Here is an 18996-nt window from a genome sequence, read left to right as displayed (position 1 = left end):
GTCTGGGCGTGGCGGGCGCGCCCAGTGAGGAAGCCCCGAGCCCGCAAGGTGCAGACAGGGCGCGCTGAGCCTGGAGCTCAGGCCTGTGTATGGCTGTTTGCATGTGAGCGTTTGTGGCGGTGACGAAGACGAATGAGAGTGTGGGCGGTGCTGAGGCCGTGACAGGTGTGTGATTGTGCGTGTACGTCCCAACGCGGATGCGGAACGTTTGGGGTGACTGGTCAGCTGTAGTGTGAGGCACGTGACACTGTGGGGTTTGAGACCGCCCATCATAAGACAGTGCTGTTACCTAATGTGATGGGAGAAGCTTTTAATGCTTTGACTGGTACGAGTTCGGTTGTGTAATGGGATAGAGCTTCATTTCTTCAGTTCTGGGTTTCACGTCGGGACTGAGGGGTCTTTTGAAGACCTTTTTGAGAGTATATCTGCGCTTGTGAAGACTGCGATGCCTGTATTAACTTGAGTCGCCCTTGCACTAAAGCATGGTCTCAGTTGCCTTCGTCAGGGCACCGCCTCCCTCCCCTCCTCCCCCAACGTCCAGTGCCTAGCTTCCTGCTTAACACAGTGGGGTATCAGTAAAATGAGTGTTGCCCATCTAGGGGCCAATTTTAGGTTCTAACCTTTTTTAGGATCTGTATTCCTGGGTTCCCTGCTTCTTCTTCTTCTTCTTCTTTTTTTTTTTTTTTCTCTTGCTTTACAGCCACGGACCCCAGCTGCAGAGAGATGGTCACCAAAGGGAGTCCGATATTTGAGTGGTAGTATAAAGTTACATGCAAGCAAAAAAGCACAAACCAGTTTTTGGAATGAAATTTTAGAATTGGAAGAGTCCTTTAGGCAGAGTTTGGAGAGCCTGGGAGTGCCATTCCTTCCTTAGAGGATCTCCCTTGGGAGCTGAGGTCAAGTTCCATGTTTTAGAACCACATCATTCCCAAAGCTGTCTCCCCAGGAAACTTGCTGTGAACTTGGAAAGTTTTCAGCCCTGGCTATCAGTGACCCTGGCTTTTCCCTTTGATACTAAAAAGGATTAGCAGTACTCCCCATCTCCCTTTTACTTCTGTCCAGTATGTGTGTGACAGATGGTGAGAGATTGTGTGGTGTTGAAGAATTTCTTCCAATTTAGCTAGTCTGTGCTCCAAGAAAGGTCTGGTGTCTAATGATTCCTACCCTTCCCATGCCCCTTCCCTTTCCCTGCAGAGCTGTTCACTGAGAGAAGAGCTCTGAATAAAGGAAAACATTACTGGGCATATCTGAAACCAAGCTTAAGGTCAGGGATTTTGTTCTCCTTGTTCTCTTTTTGTTTTTCAGAAAAGGGAGTAATTGTTCTGAAATGGTTAGGTTACTAGTAGGCAGGGCCTTTTGATGGACTTTGACAAAAAGCCTGTGGTGGAAGTGACATTGTAAGATTTGTGAGACAAAACCTTAGGAGGTCCGCTCTTTTCCTCTTCCTGCCCTGAGGCCACCTTTTACTGAAGGTTATGACTAGCTTGCTTGAAGATAGAAGATCACCTGGAGACAGAGGCCCCGGCTGACAGCAACAGCTACCAGATATTTCAGAGACCATCTTGGGCCATCCAGCCCCCACCAAACCACTGGCTGCTATTAGATGAGTGGAATCAGTAGACCCAACCAAGCCCAAATTGCCAACCCCAGAATAATGAGCTAATGAATGTTTTTTAAGCCACAAACTTTTGGAATGGTTACATAGCAACAGATAACTGAAACAGTTGTTTAACTTTTTTTTGTATCACTCAATATTGGTATAATTGTATTTGTTAATCTGTTTTGTAAAGTGATTTCTCTACTGATGTTATATCTTGAAATTTTTCTATATCCTTAATTACTTCCTACAGCTTTGGATTTGTTTATCTTAATATTCTTTTACATGGATATTTTGTAACTTATTTAACTATTAACTTTGCTGAGCAGCTCCTTCTTACTGTCCAGCTCCCATGTCTTCGCCAACTTTGCATTCCCTTCTAGAACCTTATCAGGATATGAGTTCCAGTCATTTTAGGGGTATGTAGACCCAGGAATGTGGAATTGACTTCTGCTGAGTGGAGTATAGATAACTCACCCTACTCGGAAGAATTTGTTCAAGGGTGTGATAAAGGATCTATGAGTATTTATTTAATCAACTGGGTCTCCTGGATTATAGTATCTCTTTTACCTTTTCCAATTCAAAGTCTGGATCCTAGAGCCATCTTTCTTCACTGTGACTCTTTAGGGTACTAAGCTAATTTTCTGAAGGACTGATTTAAGATTCCTGGAAGTAGAAACGGGCATCTCTGCTGTGTTTTCTAAATTGTCATCATCCTGATCCTTCAGATTACTTTCTCAACTTCCTTTTCTGCCTAATGATCAAGGGAATGGTCTGAATTTCTACACAGCCACATCAGGCCTAAGTTCCATTTCTTCTCCTATGTGCAGGGTTTAATATTAATTAATTTCCAAGGCAGATGTGATTTCCTTGTTGGAGCAATGACTGGTGGAGGGATTGGCAGGCAATAATAGATCTGAGCCTAGGTGAGGGGCAACCAGGAAGAGGAATCCAATGTGTAATAAAATCTTAGTTTCAAGGTTTAGGATCTTTAAGGTAGTAGTTGAGTTATTCATCCGAAAGGCTTCACATCTATGAAGAAACTTCAGGCCACCCTAAGCCAGAATTTAAACAACTACTGCACTACACTCCATGTTTCATATACATCTCTTATTATTTCTTCTCTCAAAGAGGGAGGGATTAGCTCTATTATTTTTTCTGATTGTTATTCAGAAATTTAGAAAATACAGAAAAGCTCAAAATAATGCTCACTTAGAAACAGCTTGTTTGAACATTTTATTCTAAATCATTTCATATTTCTCTGTGAATTAACACATGGATATAGGCACATAGGATTTGTTCATTCAAAACAGAATCATACTACAATACTGTTTTGTAATCTGCCTTCTTCATCTGACAAAATACAGTGAAAGTTTTTCATGTCATCAAATTACAATCTATCATAATGTTTTGACTACATTGTCTGGATATACTATGTAACCATTTCCCTATTGAAGGATATTTAGCTGCTTTCCCCAATATTGCATAGTGTTTCACTGCACACTCCTTTTTGTGCACACATATAATTATATCTTTTGAACAGAGTCTTAAATATTGTTGAGAATGAGGCTTTCACAGTTAAAACTGACTTACATCATCTTCATCAATTGCCCTGCTTAAAATTTCACCAACATACCATAAGAGTGTCTCTTTTACTATAAGGCATCATCAGTCTTTTAAATCTACCAATTTAGAGCAAGTTGTATTTGTTTAAATGAATTACTTATGCTAGGGTTTCATTTAATATAATAAAATCTGGGCTTCTGGGGCAAAAACCAGAATTGAAAGAGAACTGGTTTTGTAGTTAGAGAAATGTGGATTCAAAACATAGATCTGCCATTTACTGAGCATGTATGATTTCTTTTCCTTATTTTAAATGTTTATTTATTTTGGGGGAGAGAGAGAGAGTGTGTGTGTGTGTGGGGGGGTGCGCGCATGCACACAAACAGGGGAGGGGCAGAAAGAGATGGAGAGATAGAGAATCCCAAGCAGGCTCCACACACAGTGCTGAGTCGTGGGGCTCGATCCCACGACTGTGAGATCATGACCTGAGCTGAAATCAAGAGTCGGACACAACTGACTGAACAATCCAGGGGCAACCTCCATTCTCTTGTTGATGGGGTATTTGTTTCTAGTTTTGGGCTATTATGAGTAAAGCTGCTATGAACATTCTTGTGTCAGTCTTTTGGTGTGCATATGAAATTAGCTCTGTTTGTATTATGTACTCAAAAAATAGAATTGCTAGGTTAGAAAGTACACATATGTTTAGCTTTAATAAATATTGCAAAATAGTGCTTGAAAGTGAATGTTCCAGTTTACACTCCCACATGCAGTGTATGAGCATTCCAGTTGCGCCACCCAATCAGCATTATTATTGTGTCTTTTTAATTTTAGCAATTCTAATAGGTGTGTAGTGGTACATTTGTATTTAATTTGCATTTCTCTTGTGACCAATGATGCTGCAAATGTAAATTCCAATGGATAATAGAATAATTTCATTATCCACAGAGCTGGGAATGAACAAAGTTGAAATAAATGAAGTTTCACAATAAAAAGTAAGTGCAGAGCTTATCATACAACCCAGCAACTGCACTCTTGGCCATTTATCCCAGAGAAATGAAAACATACGTTTATACAAACACCTATATGTGAATGTTCATAGCAGCTTTATTTGTAATAATCAAAAACTGGAAATAACCCAGATGTCTTTTAACAGGTAAATGGTTAAACAAACTAGGGTATATCTCTACCATGGCAAAACATTGGCAATAAAAAGGAATGAACCACTGAAACACACAATTTGGATGGTTCTCAAGGGAATCATGCTGAGTGAAAAAGAACCAATCTCATAAAGTTCTAATCTGTATGAATCCATTTATATAACATTCTTAAAATGCAAAAAGATAGAGATGGAGAACAGGTTAGAGGATGCCAGGGATTGGGTGGAGAGGAGGTGGCTATGACTATAAAAGGGTAGCACAAGGGATCCTTGGGATAGAACTGTTCTGAATAGTGATGGGAGTGGTTGTCACATGACTCTACACAAATGATAAAATCGCACAGAACTAAATATACACAGAGATACACAAACAGTGCATGTAAAACTGGCAAAGAATGTGAATAAGTTCTGTGGATTGTATCAATATCGAGATCTTGGTCATGATATTGCACTATAGTTCTACAAGAAATTGTCACTGAGGGAAACTGGGTGAAGGTTATATGGGATCTCTATATTCTAACAACTGCATGTAAATCTACAATGATCTCAAAATAAAAAATTAAAATATAAGCACATAGCTTGGACAAGTTTCCTGGTTTGCCATTTGGAAAAAAATAAAATTCTATCCATACCTTACATCATACCACAAGAATAAATTCCAAACAGATTAGGAATGTAAACATCCTAGAAGAAAGCATCACAAATAAAGGCCTAATATTCCTGTACTAGTTTTCTAGGACTACCATAATAGAAGACAACCAATTGGTATGGTTTAAACGACGGCAACTAATTTTCTCACAGGTCTGGAAGTGTGAGATCACGGTGTTGGCAAGTTGACTTTCTCCTGAGATCTCTTCTCCTTGGCTTGCAGATGGCTGCCTTCTGTGTCCTTAGATGGTCTTTGTATGTATGCATCCCTGGTGTGTCTCTCTTTATACCCTAATCTCCTAATAAGGACACCGGTTAGATTGGATTAGGGTCTACCCTAACAGCCTCATTTTAACTTAACTAACTCTTTAAAGGCCCTGTCTCCGAGTAAAATAACATTCTAAAGTATGGTGCAAGGGATTAGAGCCTCAACATTATGAATTGGGGTGTGGGAGGGAAATGATTCAGTTCATAAGAATTCCTAATATTAAAAAAAACCTCTTCATTTCAAAATATATACAAATATTGAATCATTATGTTATACATCTGAAACTAATGTTATATGTCAATTATACCTCAGTTTAAAAAAAACTCTTAAAATTTAGAGAAATACCAAAAATATTGACAGAATATTCCTTGGCAAAAACGAACAAACAATTCACATACAATAAAATGTAAAATAAAACTTAAATGTATGAAAAGAGAAATTCAAATTAAAATGATACTGGGACCATTTTCCACCTTATCAGAATGGCAAAATTTAAAAGGATAACAACATATTCTATTAGTAAGACAGGGTATAATGGGCTGGATGGTGACTTCCAAAAAAGGTTTGTCCATGTCCGAATCTCTGAAACTTATGAATGTTACTTTATTTGGAAATTAATTAATAATTAAATTAGTTATAATTAAGGATCTTGAGATGAAGAGTTTATCTTGGATTGTCTAGGTCAACCCAAAATCCAATGACAAGTGCTCTTGTAAGAGTGAGGCAAAGGGGCGCCTGGGTGGCGCAGTCGGTTAAGCGTCCGACTTCAGCCAGGTCACGATCTCGCGGTCCATGAGTTCGAGCCCCGCGTCGGGCTCTGGTCTGATGGCTCAGAGCCTGGAGCCTGTTTCCGATGCTGTGTCTCCCTCTCTCTCTGCCCCTCCCCCGTTCATGCTCTGTCTCTCTCTGTCCCAAAAAAATAAATAAACGTTGAAAAAAAAATTAAAAAAAAAAAAAAGAGTGAGGCAAAGAAAGCTTTGACAGGAAGAGGTGACCATGGAGGTGGAAATTGGAGTGATGGGGCCACAGGTCAAGGAATACCTATAGCCATTAGAACCTGGAAGAAGCAAAAAATATGTTCTTCCCTAGAGTCTTTAGATGGAGTCTGGCTTGGATGACTTCTTGATTTTGGATTTCCAGCCCCAGAACTGTAAAAGAATAATTACCTATTGTTTTAATCCACCCAGTTTGTGATGATTTGTTACAGCAGTCATAGAAAACAAATACACAGGGGATTAGGCAGTATCATATATTGCTGGTACAAGCCTTACAGTGGGGCATATAATAGTATGCTTAGAAACTATCTACATTAGGAGCACCTGGGTAGCTCAGTCCATTGAGCATCTGACTCTTGATTTCAGCTCCTGTCATGGTCCCAGGGTCATGGGATTGAGCCCTGTGTTGGGCTCCACACTGAGCATGAAGCCTGCTTAGGATTCTCTTTTCTCTCTCCCTCTGCCCCTCTCCCTGGCTCCCACTCTCTCTTTCTAAAATAAAAATAAATAAAAGAAATTTTAAAAAGGAGAAAAATACATTAAAAACAAAATAAAACAAAACTATCTACATTTGACCCTGAACAACACAGGGATTACAGATGTGTATTGTCTGTGCAGTTGAAAATCCATGTATAACTTTTGACTCCCCCAAAATGTATAGCCTACTGTTAACCAGAATCCTTACTAATAAAATAGCTATTGCCTATAAGTGGACCTGTAGAGTTCAAACCTATGCTGATCAAGTATATATTTACCTGACATCCAATATTAGGAATTTACCCTGAAGATACACTTCCATCTTTTTTTTTTAAGTTTATTTACTTATTTTGAGAGAGAAAGAGAGAGAGTGAGAGTGTGTGTGTGTGAGAGCAGGGGAGGGGTAGAAAGAGAATCTCAAGCAGGCTCAGTGCTCTCAGCTCAGAGACCGACTCAGGGTTTGATCCCACAAACTGCAAGATCATTACCTAAGCCGAAAATCAAGAGCCAGACACCTAACTGACTGAGCCACCCAGGCACCCCTACACTTCCATCTTTAAAAAATACAGCCATTACAGGGCACCTGGGTGGCTCAGTCGGTTAAGCATCTGACTCTTGATTTCAGCTCAAGTCATGATTTCATGGTTCGTGAGATTGAGACCCAAGTCAGTCTCTGTGCTGATAGCACAGAACATGCTTCAAATTCTCTCTCTCTCCCTCTCTCTCTGCCCCTTCCCTGCTGTCTCTCTCTCTCTCTCAAAATAAATAAACTTAAAAAAAACCCATCTGGGTCATTACTGTATTGCAAAACTCTAAAAGTTAGTTTAGAATTTCCTGGTTATCAATAAAACTATATTTCCCCCATGGTCAATTAAAAAAAAAAATACAGCCATTACAATGGATGCTATAGACCTTTACTTGTTGGCATGGAAAAATGTTCACTTGTGTTAGGTAAGGAAGAATAGCAACACGTAGCCAATTCTACTTTTGAAAAGAAAGTCTATGTATACAAGGAGGGTAAAGAGATTTACAATATAATGTTCACAGTGGGCTATTGTTATTTTAGGATTCATTGTTTTCTGAATTTCACTTTTTAAAGTTTATTTATTTTTGAGAGAGAGAGAGTGAGAGAGTACATGAGTGAGCCGGGGAGGTGCAGAGAGAGAGGGGGACAGAGGATCTGAAGCAGGCTCTGCACTGACAGCAGAGAGCCCAACAAGGGATTTGAACTCATGAACCGTGAGATCATGACCTGAGCCAAAGTTGGATGCTTAACCAACTGAGCCACCCAGGCACCCCATGTTTTCTGAATTTTAATGCTCTGTATTTCTTTTATAATCAGCCTATAAAGCTAATCCTCAGAGAATTATAGAAGTAGCTACAGACACAATCAGAATTGGAATGATGGTGTGTGTCTTTGGGAATTTAGGCTAAAGAAAGTTTCTCGAACATCCTAAAGATCTAGCTCTTCACACCAGCTGGGCTTTTACCTGTAATGGCTTCCCTCTTCCTGGAGCCTGTTTACTCACTGCTTGCTCTACCATTCAGGGCTGTCTCCTTTCCTCTAATAAGGAAATCACATCTGGCTTAGAGATATAAAATCCTATAGGATTTTGAAATGGGACTTAGGTCTGCTGTGGTGATGCCAATCGAGGAAGAATAAGAGGGCCAGAGGAAGATCAAGTCACGTTAGGTGTCAAGAAAATGAAGCCTCAGTAATTACAAAATGCAGTTGTTTGTTTCCAATTGTACAAATGCCAAATCAGTTCTTCAAAGGCACTCCAGAGATTCATATTGAAAGAAGATACTTCCAGTAGGCAGATTATAAACAATGAGCCAAAATTTTCTTAATGGGAAAAAACAGGCTCCAACATCCCATCCTTGTAGTTACATCCTTCTGAACATCACTCTTCACCAGGGAGAACTTGATGGATATCTTTGGACGTGATAATCCTGCAAATGACAAAAACATTCCAATTCCATAAATCCTAGCGCCATATGATCCTGGAAGAAAGGGGAAGGTGGTCCAGACATGGGAGCTAGGCAGGAATTTCTCTGGTATGGTTCAGTTTTGTCAGTCCAGCAAGAATATACAAATTTAATAAATTCCAAAACTTCCTCACAATAAGGTATTAAGTAGCCATTAAATATTCAATCGTACAATAACCACAAAATATAGAAAAATTCAAAACACACTGACAGTGGCTAAATCAGGTTACTATACAACATATACAACTATCCCATTTACTAAAAAGGTACATATATGTCATTATGGATAGAATTCCAGACATCAGTGATAGAAAGAAAAATATCTGGGGCGCCTGGGTGGCTCAGTCAGTTAAGCATCCGACTTCAGCTCAGGTCATGATCTCATGGTTCGTGAGTTTGAGCCCTGCATTGGGCTCTGTGCTGACATCTCAGAGCCTGGAGCCTGCTTCGGATTCTGTGTCTCCCTCTCTCTCTGCCCCTTCCCCACTCATGCTCTGTCTCTCTCTCTCTTTCAAAAACAAATAAACATTAAAAAAAGTTTTATTTTTTTTTTTTAAATTTTTTTTCAACGTTTAATTTATTTTTGGGACAGAGACAGAGCATGAACGGGGGAGGGGCAGAGAGAGAGGGAGACACAGAATCAGAAACAGGCTCCAGACTCTGAGCCATCAGCCCAGAGCCTGACGCGAGGCTCGAACTCACGGACCGCGAGATCGTGACCTGGCTGAAGTCGGACGCTCAACCGACTGCGCCACCCAGGCGCCCCTAAAAAAAGTTTTAAAAAAAAGAAAGAAAGGTATCTGGATTTATACCTCTAAATGTTAACATTGTTGATTTCCAGTCTGTGATACTTATTTTTTAAGTATATTTCCATAAACTTATATAAATTTAAATTTAAGTATACTTCCTATTTTCTTTACAAGAACTAAGAATATCTTGATTTTAGAATGTATAGTCTAAGAAATTTTATTAGATTGAAGTTCCTCAAAAATAGGTGAAAAACAGTCTCTGTTATAGGTCTTTATGTTAGATTTATAGCTCAGCATATTCTTTTAATTTTTTTTTAACGTTTATTTTTTTGAAAGGGAGACAGAATGCAGGTGGGAGAGAGGCAGAAAGAGAGGAAGACACAGAATCCAAAGCAGGCTCCAGGCTCTGAGCTGTCAGCATAAAGCCCAACGTGGGGCTGGAAATCACGAACCATGAAATCATGACCTGAGCCAAAGTTGGCCGCTTACCGGACTGAGCTACCCAGGTGCCCCTATAGCTCAGCATATTCTAAATTTTTTTTTTTCAACGTTTATTTATTTTTGGGACAGAGAGAGACTGAACGGGGGAGGGGCAGAGAGAGAGGGAGACACAGAATCGGAAACAGGCTCCAGGCTCTGGGCTATCAGCCCAGAGCCCGACACGGGGCTCGAACTCACGGACCGCGAGATCGTGACCTGGCTGAAGTCGGACGCTTAACCGACTGCGCCACCCAGGCGCCCCACAGCATATTCTAAATATACTTGGCTATGAATGATTTCTGTTATGTTCCCTTCTAACAGTTTCTAAGCATACTTATGGGTGTTCTGCCTAAAGAGCTAAGAGACTCAAACCTTGGTCTAGTCGCTTTACATCTTTTTGATGGAAGGCTTTATCTCACTTCTGAACTATTAGCCATAATGCCCTGCAACCAGTGAGAGAATCACCTTGTTCCATTAGTTTCCCTTTGGATCTAACATCAAGAGAATCAAAACTGTAAGGCATAAACTTGACTAGGGAAAATTCACACTCAGAATTCCTGTGAATTCACAATAATTTGGGATTTGAACATGGAGCTATAGTTAGAATTCTTTCTTGTCAACTCCCATGGTTGATCATCGGAACTTCTCCAGAGGTCTTTGTCGTGCTCAGCCTTTGACCTACTTTTATTTCCCCTGTTGGATTATGAACAACATAAAGGAAGCAATTATATCTTATTAATTTGTGTTTCTTCCAAGTACATAGGCACAACTTTTTGCATACTGCAGGCATGTCCAGTGTCTTACACAGAAATCCCACTTCTAGGATACTTTGTCTTAGGAAAAATTAAAAATGAACAAATAAACATTACAAGGATGTTCACTGAAGAATTCCTGATAATAATTAGAAAAAAGTTTCAGAATAAACAATGTGTAAATAAGATATGATAGACCACATTATAATCATTATAATTTTGGCTTCAATTTAACTGTCAAAGAGGGATACTCATCAGGAATGGCTTAGCGAAAGACAGCAGAAAGTATAGAGTTGGAAAATAGTAAAATCTGTTAGTTAAATAAAGACTGAGTGTGGGGTGCCTGGGTGATTCAGTTAGTTAAGTGTCTGACTCTTGATTTCAGCTCAGGTCATGATCTCATGGTTTCATGAGATCCAGCCCCAGGTCAGGCTCTGTGCTGACAAAAAGAAGTCTGCTTGGGATTCTTTCTCTCCCCCTCTCTTTGCCCCTTCCCTGCTTATGCACACTATCTCTCAATACAACATTAAAAAAAAAAAAAAGATTGAGGGCTTGGGAACTCAAATTCTGGTTTAATCTCTCAGTTACTCTGCGACATTTCACAATTTATTTCAGTCCTTGATGCCTCACTTGCTTAAGCAGTTAACTGGGAATGGTAACACCTCCCTCACAGCGTTCTCATGAGGATTAAATTAGACAATGCAAGTACTTAGAATACTGTATTAAGAGTTCTCCAGAGAAAAAGAACCAACAGGATGTGTGTGTGTGTGTGTGTGTGTGTGCGCGTGCGCGTGTGTACTGAGAGAGAGAGAGAAGAGGTTAAGAAAGAGATTTTAAGGGGGCGCTTGGGTGGCTCAGTCGGTTAAGTCTATGACTTAGGCTCAGGTCACAATCTCACAGTTCATGAGTTCAAGCCCTGCGTCGGGCTCTGTGCTGACAGCTCAGAGCCTGGAGCGTGCTTCAGATTCTGTGTCTCCCTCCCTCTCTGCTCCTCTCCAACTCATGCTCTGTCTCTCTCTCTCTCTCTCTCTCTCTCTCTCTCAAAAATAAATAAATAAATAAACAAACAAACATTAAAAAAAAAAAGAAAGATTTTAAGGAATTGGCTCATGAGATTATGGAAGCTTAAGTCCAAAATCTGCAGGTCACATCAGCAGATTGAACACCCAGGGAACAGTTGCAGTTTGAGTCAAAAAGCTTTCTGCTGGCAGAGTCCCTTTCTGCTCTGAGGGAGGTCAGTCTTTAGTCTATTTAAGGCCTTCAACTGATTGGATGAGGTCCACTCACATTCTGGAGGGCAACCTGGTCTACTCAAAGTCCATTGATTTAAATGTTAATCTCATCTAATAAACACCTTCCCTGAAACATCCAGAATATTTGACCAAATATCTGGGCATCATGGCCTAGCCAAGTTACATAAAATTAGCCACCATAAGTCCACCCCTTGTCAACTTGGCACCTATATGTATTTTCCTAAACATACTTAATATCTGAATAAAAACAATAACAAGGTCATACTTCCACCTACATGATACAACTATCCTGCATAAAACCAAAAAACACACTAATCCTTCTCCTAGATGAGGATGCAGTCTTGCATGATGTTTACTTTTCTCCCTTATATCCCATTGCTTAAATATTATGATGTCAAGTTAATAATACTTAAATACTATGATATAAGATCAAAACATTTTATAGTACATGATAAAGGGATAAAAAAAGGAACAAAGATATTTCTATACATACATACAAACACAGAAAAACAAGGAAGAAAAACTCATGAAAATTATAGTCCTAGTTTCCAAAACTGGTCACATGGTTGTAGTGGGCATTTAAAGCTACCTTCCTCCACCACCCATTGCATATTCCCTTTGCCCTCAGCAAGCACCTCAGCTGGTCATAGTTCTTTACTTGGTAGAGTGACCCAAACATTTATACTTGGAGTCTGGCCCATGAGTAATCCTGCCTTTATAGTTTGTAGTTTGCCATCCACTTGAAACATAGGGCATGGTAATATTAAGAGATGTCCCAAAGTGGGGTGCCTGGCTGGCCCAGTTGGAAGAGCGTGTGACTTTTCACCTCAGGGTTGTGAGTTCAAGCCCCACATTGGGTGTAGCAATTACTTAAATAAATAGATAGATAGATAGATAGATAGATAGATAAAATTTAAAAAAGAGAGAGGGGGTTCCTGGGTGGCTCAGTCAGTTAAGCGTCGGACTTCAGCTCAGGTCATGATCTCATGGTTCGTGGGCTCAAGCCCTGCGTCAGGCTCTTGTGCTGACAGCGAGGATCCTGGAGCCTGCTTTGGATTCTGTGTCTCCCTCTTTCTCTGACCCTCCCCTGCTAGCACTCTGTCTCTCTCAAAAATAAACTTAAAAAAATAATAAATAATAAAAAATGAGAGAGAGATGCCCAAAAGGATCTCCTGTAATTTAGATATACTCTTCCTCATCTCCCTTGTGGAGCAGCAGTCCAACCACCCCTTGGTAGTCAAGATCATTCACCCCAACCAGCACACTTACTTCCTTCTTTGCCTTTTGATTCAGAGGGATGAGAAACCCAAAGTGGCTGGGCAGCAGTCTTAAATGGAACCATTGTATCTCCTGGTGAAAGCATTCCTCCTTTTGGAACTAAGTCCTCTAGGCAGCAGAGTACAGGTTGTGGGGAGGGAAGCAAAGATTTTGCTGTTGGGTTGCTAGGGGTAATAGTGAGTGGTGTCACTCCCATTTCTACCCCTTGATTCCTGGCCTGTGAATCTTGGCTATGGGAGAAAGAGTACCAGATATTGGATGCTGATACCAGAGCATATACAGCCTTCTGCAGAACCATGCCCCAGCCCTGTCAGATACTGCCATCTAGCTGGCATTGTAACCGAGTCTTCAAAACATCATTCCATTGTTCTGTCAAGCCAGCAGCTTCAGAATGGTGGGGAACTTGGTAAGACCAGTGAATTCCATGAGGATGGGCCCACTGCTGCACTTCATTTACTATGGCATGAGTTCCTTGATCAGAAGCAATGCTGTGGAGAATACCATGATAATGGATAAGGCATTCTGTAAGTCCATTGACAGTTTTGGCAGAAGCATTATGTGCGGTAAAGGCAAATCTGTATCCAGAGTGTCTGTTCCAATAAGAAAAAAATGCTGCCGTTTCCATGATGGAAACATCCAATGTAATCAACCTGCCATCAGAGAATGGCGCCAAACTGAGGATTCAGTGTTGGTCTCTGCTGCTGGCTGACTGAGCATTCAGCAGTGGCTATAACTAGGCTGGCCTTAATGACTGGAAACCCATGTTGCTGAACCATGCATAATCACCACTTTGTTCAAGAGCTCATTGGATGATGACAGGGATGGCTGAGGAAAGAAACTGACTGTGTCCACAGACTGGGTCATCCTATCCACTTTATTAAAATCCTCTGCTGAGCATTTAGCATGGGACACAAATAGCTTCACTTTTACCCTTCAGAGAGGTCTGCCCATCTTTCTGAGATTTCCTTGGCATGTTCCCTTGGTACTGTCCAATCATGTTCCCTTCCTACCATCCAGCCAAACCACTGACCACAGCCTGTGAATTGCTATGTAATTGTACATCTGGCCATTTCTTCTTCCAAGCAAAAAAATAAAATAAAAATAAAGGTAACAACCAGGTGCACTGCTCAAAGCTCTGCCCAATAGGATTACTTGTGCCTTCAGGGCACCCTTGGCCTAATCACTTATACATCACTTTATGGGAGTGCTGCTATGTACACCTAACTTAATGGCTTGTTGGGTCAGATTACACCCAGTTCATGATGGGCAGCTCAGGTCATGTGGTAACTTGGTGGCCAATGGTTTAGTGTTTAATCTCTAAGGCCCAGTAGCAGGCCAAAATTTGTTTCTCAGAAGGAGAGTAACTACAAAGAACGGCAGTGCTTTGCTTCAAAATTCTAAGGGCCTGTGCTGCGACCCACCTTTGGGTCCTGCCAAAGGCTCTAGACAGCATCACTATCTGCCTCTGATACCTCAAACACCATTGGATCTACTAGTCCTTATGGCCCAAGTGGCAAAGTGCTTGCACAACAATTTGGACCCGTTGCAGAGTCACAGAGGCTTCTCTTGTTCTGGACCTTACTCAAAATCTGCAGCTTTTCATGTCAATTGATAAGTGGGCCAAAGTAACACACCCAAATGAGGAATATGTTGCTCCAAAATCCAAACGTTCACGAGGCTTTGTGACTCTTTCTTACTTGTAGGAGGAGCCAGAATACAATGACTTATCCTTCACTTTATTTTTGAGAAGAGAGAGCGCATGCACAAGCACATGGGTGGAGGAGCAGAGAGAGAGGGAAACAGAGAATTCCAATAGCTGTCAACCCAGAGCCTCATGAACGGTGAAATCCTGACCTGAGCCAAAATCAAGAGTCAGAGGGTTAACTAACTGAGCCATCCAGGCTCCCCTATCCTTCACTTTAAAAGGGATATCATGACATGTCCCACACCACTGGATCCCTAGAAATGTCACTGAGGTTGTAGAACGCTTCTAAGTTCTTGTTGGATTTATTTCCCAACCCCAACATACAGATGTCTTATCAGTAAATCTAGAGTAGTTGCCAATTCTTGCTCACTAGGTCCTATAGGCATGATGTCATCAAATGTAATTGATCAGTGTAACACTTTGTATAAGGAAAAGATAATTAAGACCCCTGTGAACTAAATTATCATCCCTGTAAACTAAATTATAGGGCTGGAGAGCTGATGTACTGCTGAGGTAGGACATTGAAGATATATTGCTTGTTCTTGCCAACTGAAAACAGCTGCTTCTGGTAGTCTTTATTAACAGGGACGGAGGGGGGGGAATTGTCAGTAATTGCATAGCAGGTACCAGGAGATGCGTTAATTTGCTCAAGCAATGAAACCACATCTGCCAGAATAGCTGCAACTGGAATTACTACCTGATTAAGCTTATGATAATCCACAGTCATTCTCCAAGATCCGTCCTCTGCAGAGGCCAAATAGGCAAGTTGAATGGCGATATGATGGGAATCACCACCCTTGCATCTTTAAAGTTCTTAATGGTGGCACTAATCTCTGCAATCCCTCCAAGCATGTAATATTTCTTTTGGTTTATTTTTTTTAGTAATTTCTACTTGTCCTTTCCCATTATATTAGCCCTCACTCAACAGGCCAGAGAGACAATTGCTGAGTATACCTATTCCAATTATCCATTACAGAATTGGGGGAAAAACACACGATGGGTTCATGGGTTCAGGCACCCATCGGGTCTGCTATGAGATGGACCTTAGCTAAAACTCCATCGCTCAGCTGACCTCTATAAACCCCTACTCTGATTGGTAGACCAATGAGGTTTGCGGTCTCCTGGAATTTGTGTCAGCTCAAAACCAGTGTCCAGGGTCTGATTATTTCCTTTTCCTTACTATCCAATCACGTGGTAAAGGCTGTGGGTTCCTTTGGGAAGGCATGGGGGAAAGTTATCAGCATACATTTCTAGCAGTGTGACAAGGGTTTTTCATTCAAGGGGTTCTGTGTCTGTATATGCAAGGGTCAAGTCTGAGAATTGACTGAAGGGCCATAACTGCTTTTATGTTTTTGTTCACTTCACCTAGAACTCTCACTTATACAGATTAAGAACTTAGTAGACTTCCCACCTATTTCACTTCCACCAAAGAATACCAACCATACTCCGAGTTACTCTATAACAGAGATTAAAAAAAAAATCTTTCATGATCATTTTGCATTCATCACAATAAATTACTTCACATTTTTAAAACTTATTTTACTTTTTTAATTAAAAAATTTTATGTTTATTTTTGAGAGAGAGAGAGTGCAAGCAGGGGTGGGGCAGAGAGAGAAGGAGACGCAGAAGCAGGTTCCAGGCTCTGTGCTGTCACGGGGCTCAAACTCACAACCGTGATATCATGACCTGAGCGGAAGTCAGATGTTTAACTGACTGAGCCACTCAGGTGCCCCTTAAAATTTATTTTAGAGAGAGCGAGCATGGGGGGAGAGGAGCAGAGAGAGACAGAGGGAGAATCTTAAGCAGGCTCCACGCTCGGCACAGAGCCCCATCAGGTTGTAATCCCATGATCATGACCTGTGCCAAAATCAAGAGTCCGAGGCTCAAGCCACTGAGTCACCCAGGTGCCTCAAATTATTTCATATTTTTAAAATCATGTTTTAAGTTATAGTTAGGTTTTTTAAAATTTCCCTTGGAAAGTTAATTTTCAAGTTAAAACCAATGCTCCAGGAAACTTAATTATCATTATCTTTCTAGAGATAAGTAAAGAGGTTTAGAGTAGGTATCACCACATACTCAATTTCACACACTCCAGAATACTGCAATGTCTCATATAGTTACTACATTCAGATAATAACCACTCCATCTTCCATCCAGATTTCTAACTTGCGTAAGTTGCATCAAAACACACAAAAACAAATTAACCAAATCCCTCACATGAGTCACACTCAGTTAAAGCTCACATATATCAACCTCAAAGTTACAACGTTGTAATCACCTGCCCTTTCACTGTCATACAATTCATCCGAGACTTGGGTACAGTCACACATCACTTTCACATACTTTGTATATTTCACTCAACACCTTGGACAATATCAAGTGCAAACCATCTCATACACGTAACCAAGAATCAGACTCAGAAACAATCACTTGTCACAGATACATTTCCTCACATCACAATTTGAGATGGGGTTTCTGGACTTTCAACAAGGTTAGAAATCTTTAGATCTGTCCCTTCTGGCAGGTAATCTGTACTAGCTTCCACCCCTCTCTGTCAATTCTGGTATCTCACACACACTTAGGCGTCACATGTCGCTTCATGCCTCTCCCACGCATATATGCAAGGCTCAGTACGCGCTCGCCCCGCCCCTCTGGGTCCCCCGGGTCTCGGGCAGGTCCAGCTTCCTTCCTTCTCGCGACACTCACTACAGCCAACCTCTCCTGCTAGTATGGTAGACTCAACACAAACAGCCTCCCACAGAATGTTACAAGGTCACTGCTCGCATAGCCTCGTCGCCCGCAAGCGTGCGTAATCAATCATACTGTCTCAAATGGCCCCTCACGCATAAGCCACGTCAAATTACACCACCTCATAATCACGGAACGTGGCCGTGTTCGCCGCGTGAACTCACACGGGTATACAGCACGACCGCTATTTCAAACGGCCTCAAAAACGTTTCACAAACGAGTTTCCTCGCGTTTGACAACTCAGTCGGTGTAACGTACATCCTCTTCCTCTTGTGCCGACTCACCCTCGGGCACTCGCACCTTCCGACTCAGACAACATATCTCGCATCGCCACCTTACAGATGAAAGCCGGATCCCTCCGCACCAGACAACAACAATCCTCTCAAACCACAGCACGTGCGCGTCCACGTTGAGGGGGTAGGGACAGCCACGGTGCCAGGCCTCAAATCCGCCCTCAGAGGAATCCGGGGTCCAGAATTCAGACCCCAAATTCGGGTCTAAGCCTTGGAAACGGGGAGGTTGTGACATCACTCGAGGCCCGAACGAAGCTGCGCAGGTGCATCCCATCCCGAAGCCTGGAAGATTTACCTGGTTCAGTTCCGGGGGGGGGGGGGTGTTTCCCTTTCGGACTACGTTTCCCAGAAGACACTGTGGTCCAACGCTACTTCCGGTGGGAAAGTCGGCCGCAGAGGGCGGTGAGGCAGTGGTGTGTGCCGGGCGAGGCGTCCGGCCTCGCCTGGAATGCGAATCAGAATTTGGACGAGGACCTTTCCTGAGGATGCTGAAGGTAAGGAATCCTGGAGCTCGAGGGCTTGGTAAGAGGAGTGTCTGGAGTGTTAGGCCTCTTAAGTGTGGGAGCTGCCCTAGGGTGGATAGATTGGGTTGTTTTGAGTGTGTGAAGGAAACTATAGAGTTTAAGTGTATAAGTAAATTTGGCTGTTTGTTGTGACAGCGACTGGATTCGGGATCGTGCTTTTGTGACAGTGTAATTGTCTGCACGACCTTTTGTGTGAGTGGGGTTTGTATGTGATTGTGACTGTGATTGCGGGTGGTTATTTGTGTAAGCCCCATATACTTGCATAAAAGAGAAAAGCACAGTTCCACAAATCACCTAATCAGTCAGTTAGGGAGACATTCCAGTAGTCACTTGTAGATTCATACAACACAAGGCAAAATCACATTATCCAACCCACGTTTATCATCACACATCCTTGGACAAAGCCACAAGTATGGTAAAACAAAACAAAATAGCCCCTCCCCAACCACAAACCGCCCTCATACCCACTTAGCCCTTATCCCCAACAATTACCTGAAGAACCCATACACATCACCAACTAT

General features: G+C 41.6%; 2 protein-coding genes across 3 annotated transcripts in view; one reads left to right on the top strand and one right to left on the bottom strand.

The window, feature by feature from the left end:
* Positions 1-8420: 8420 nt before the first annotated feature.
* LOC122494300 lies at positions 8421-18729 on the bottom strand. Its single transcript, XM_043599366.1, has 2 exons — positions 17943-18729; positions 8421-8657 (listed from the first exon to the last, which is right to left on the bottom strand). The coding sequence occupies exons 1-2, from the start codon at positions 18727-18729 to the stop codon at positions 8527-8529; spliced, it is 918 nt and encodes a 305-aa protein (XP_043455301.1). The 3' UTR covers positions 8421-8526.
* The window catches only part of LOC122494998 (zinc finger protein 461-like), a 33304-nt gene continuing 32639 nt past the window's right edge, over positions 18332-18996 (top strand). For both annotated transcript variants that reach the window (XM_043600657.1, XM_043600659.1), the window contains exon 1: positions 18332-18445. The gene's annotated coding sequence lies outside the window, so the exon portion shown is untranslated. The remainder of the gene's footprint in view (positions 18446-18996) is intronic.

The sequence above is a fragment of the Prionailurus bengalensis genome, chromosome E2 (assembly GCF_016509475.1).
Source record: "Prionailurus bengalensis isolate Pbe53 chromosome E2, Fcat_Pben_1.1_paternal_pri, whole genome shotgun sequence".
Classification (NCBI taxonomy): domain Eukaryota; kingdom Metazoa; phylum Chordata; class Mammalia; order Carnivora; family Felidae; genus Prionailurus; species Prionailurus bengalensis.
The sequence above is the reverse complement of the archived record's forward strand: the minus strand, read 5'-3'. Positions and strand labels throughout refer to the sequence as shown.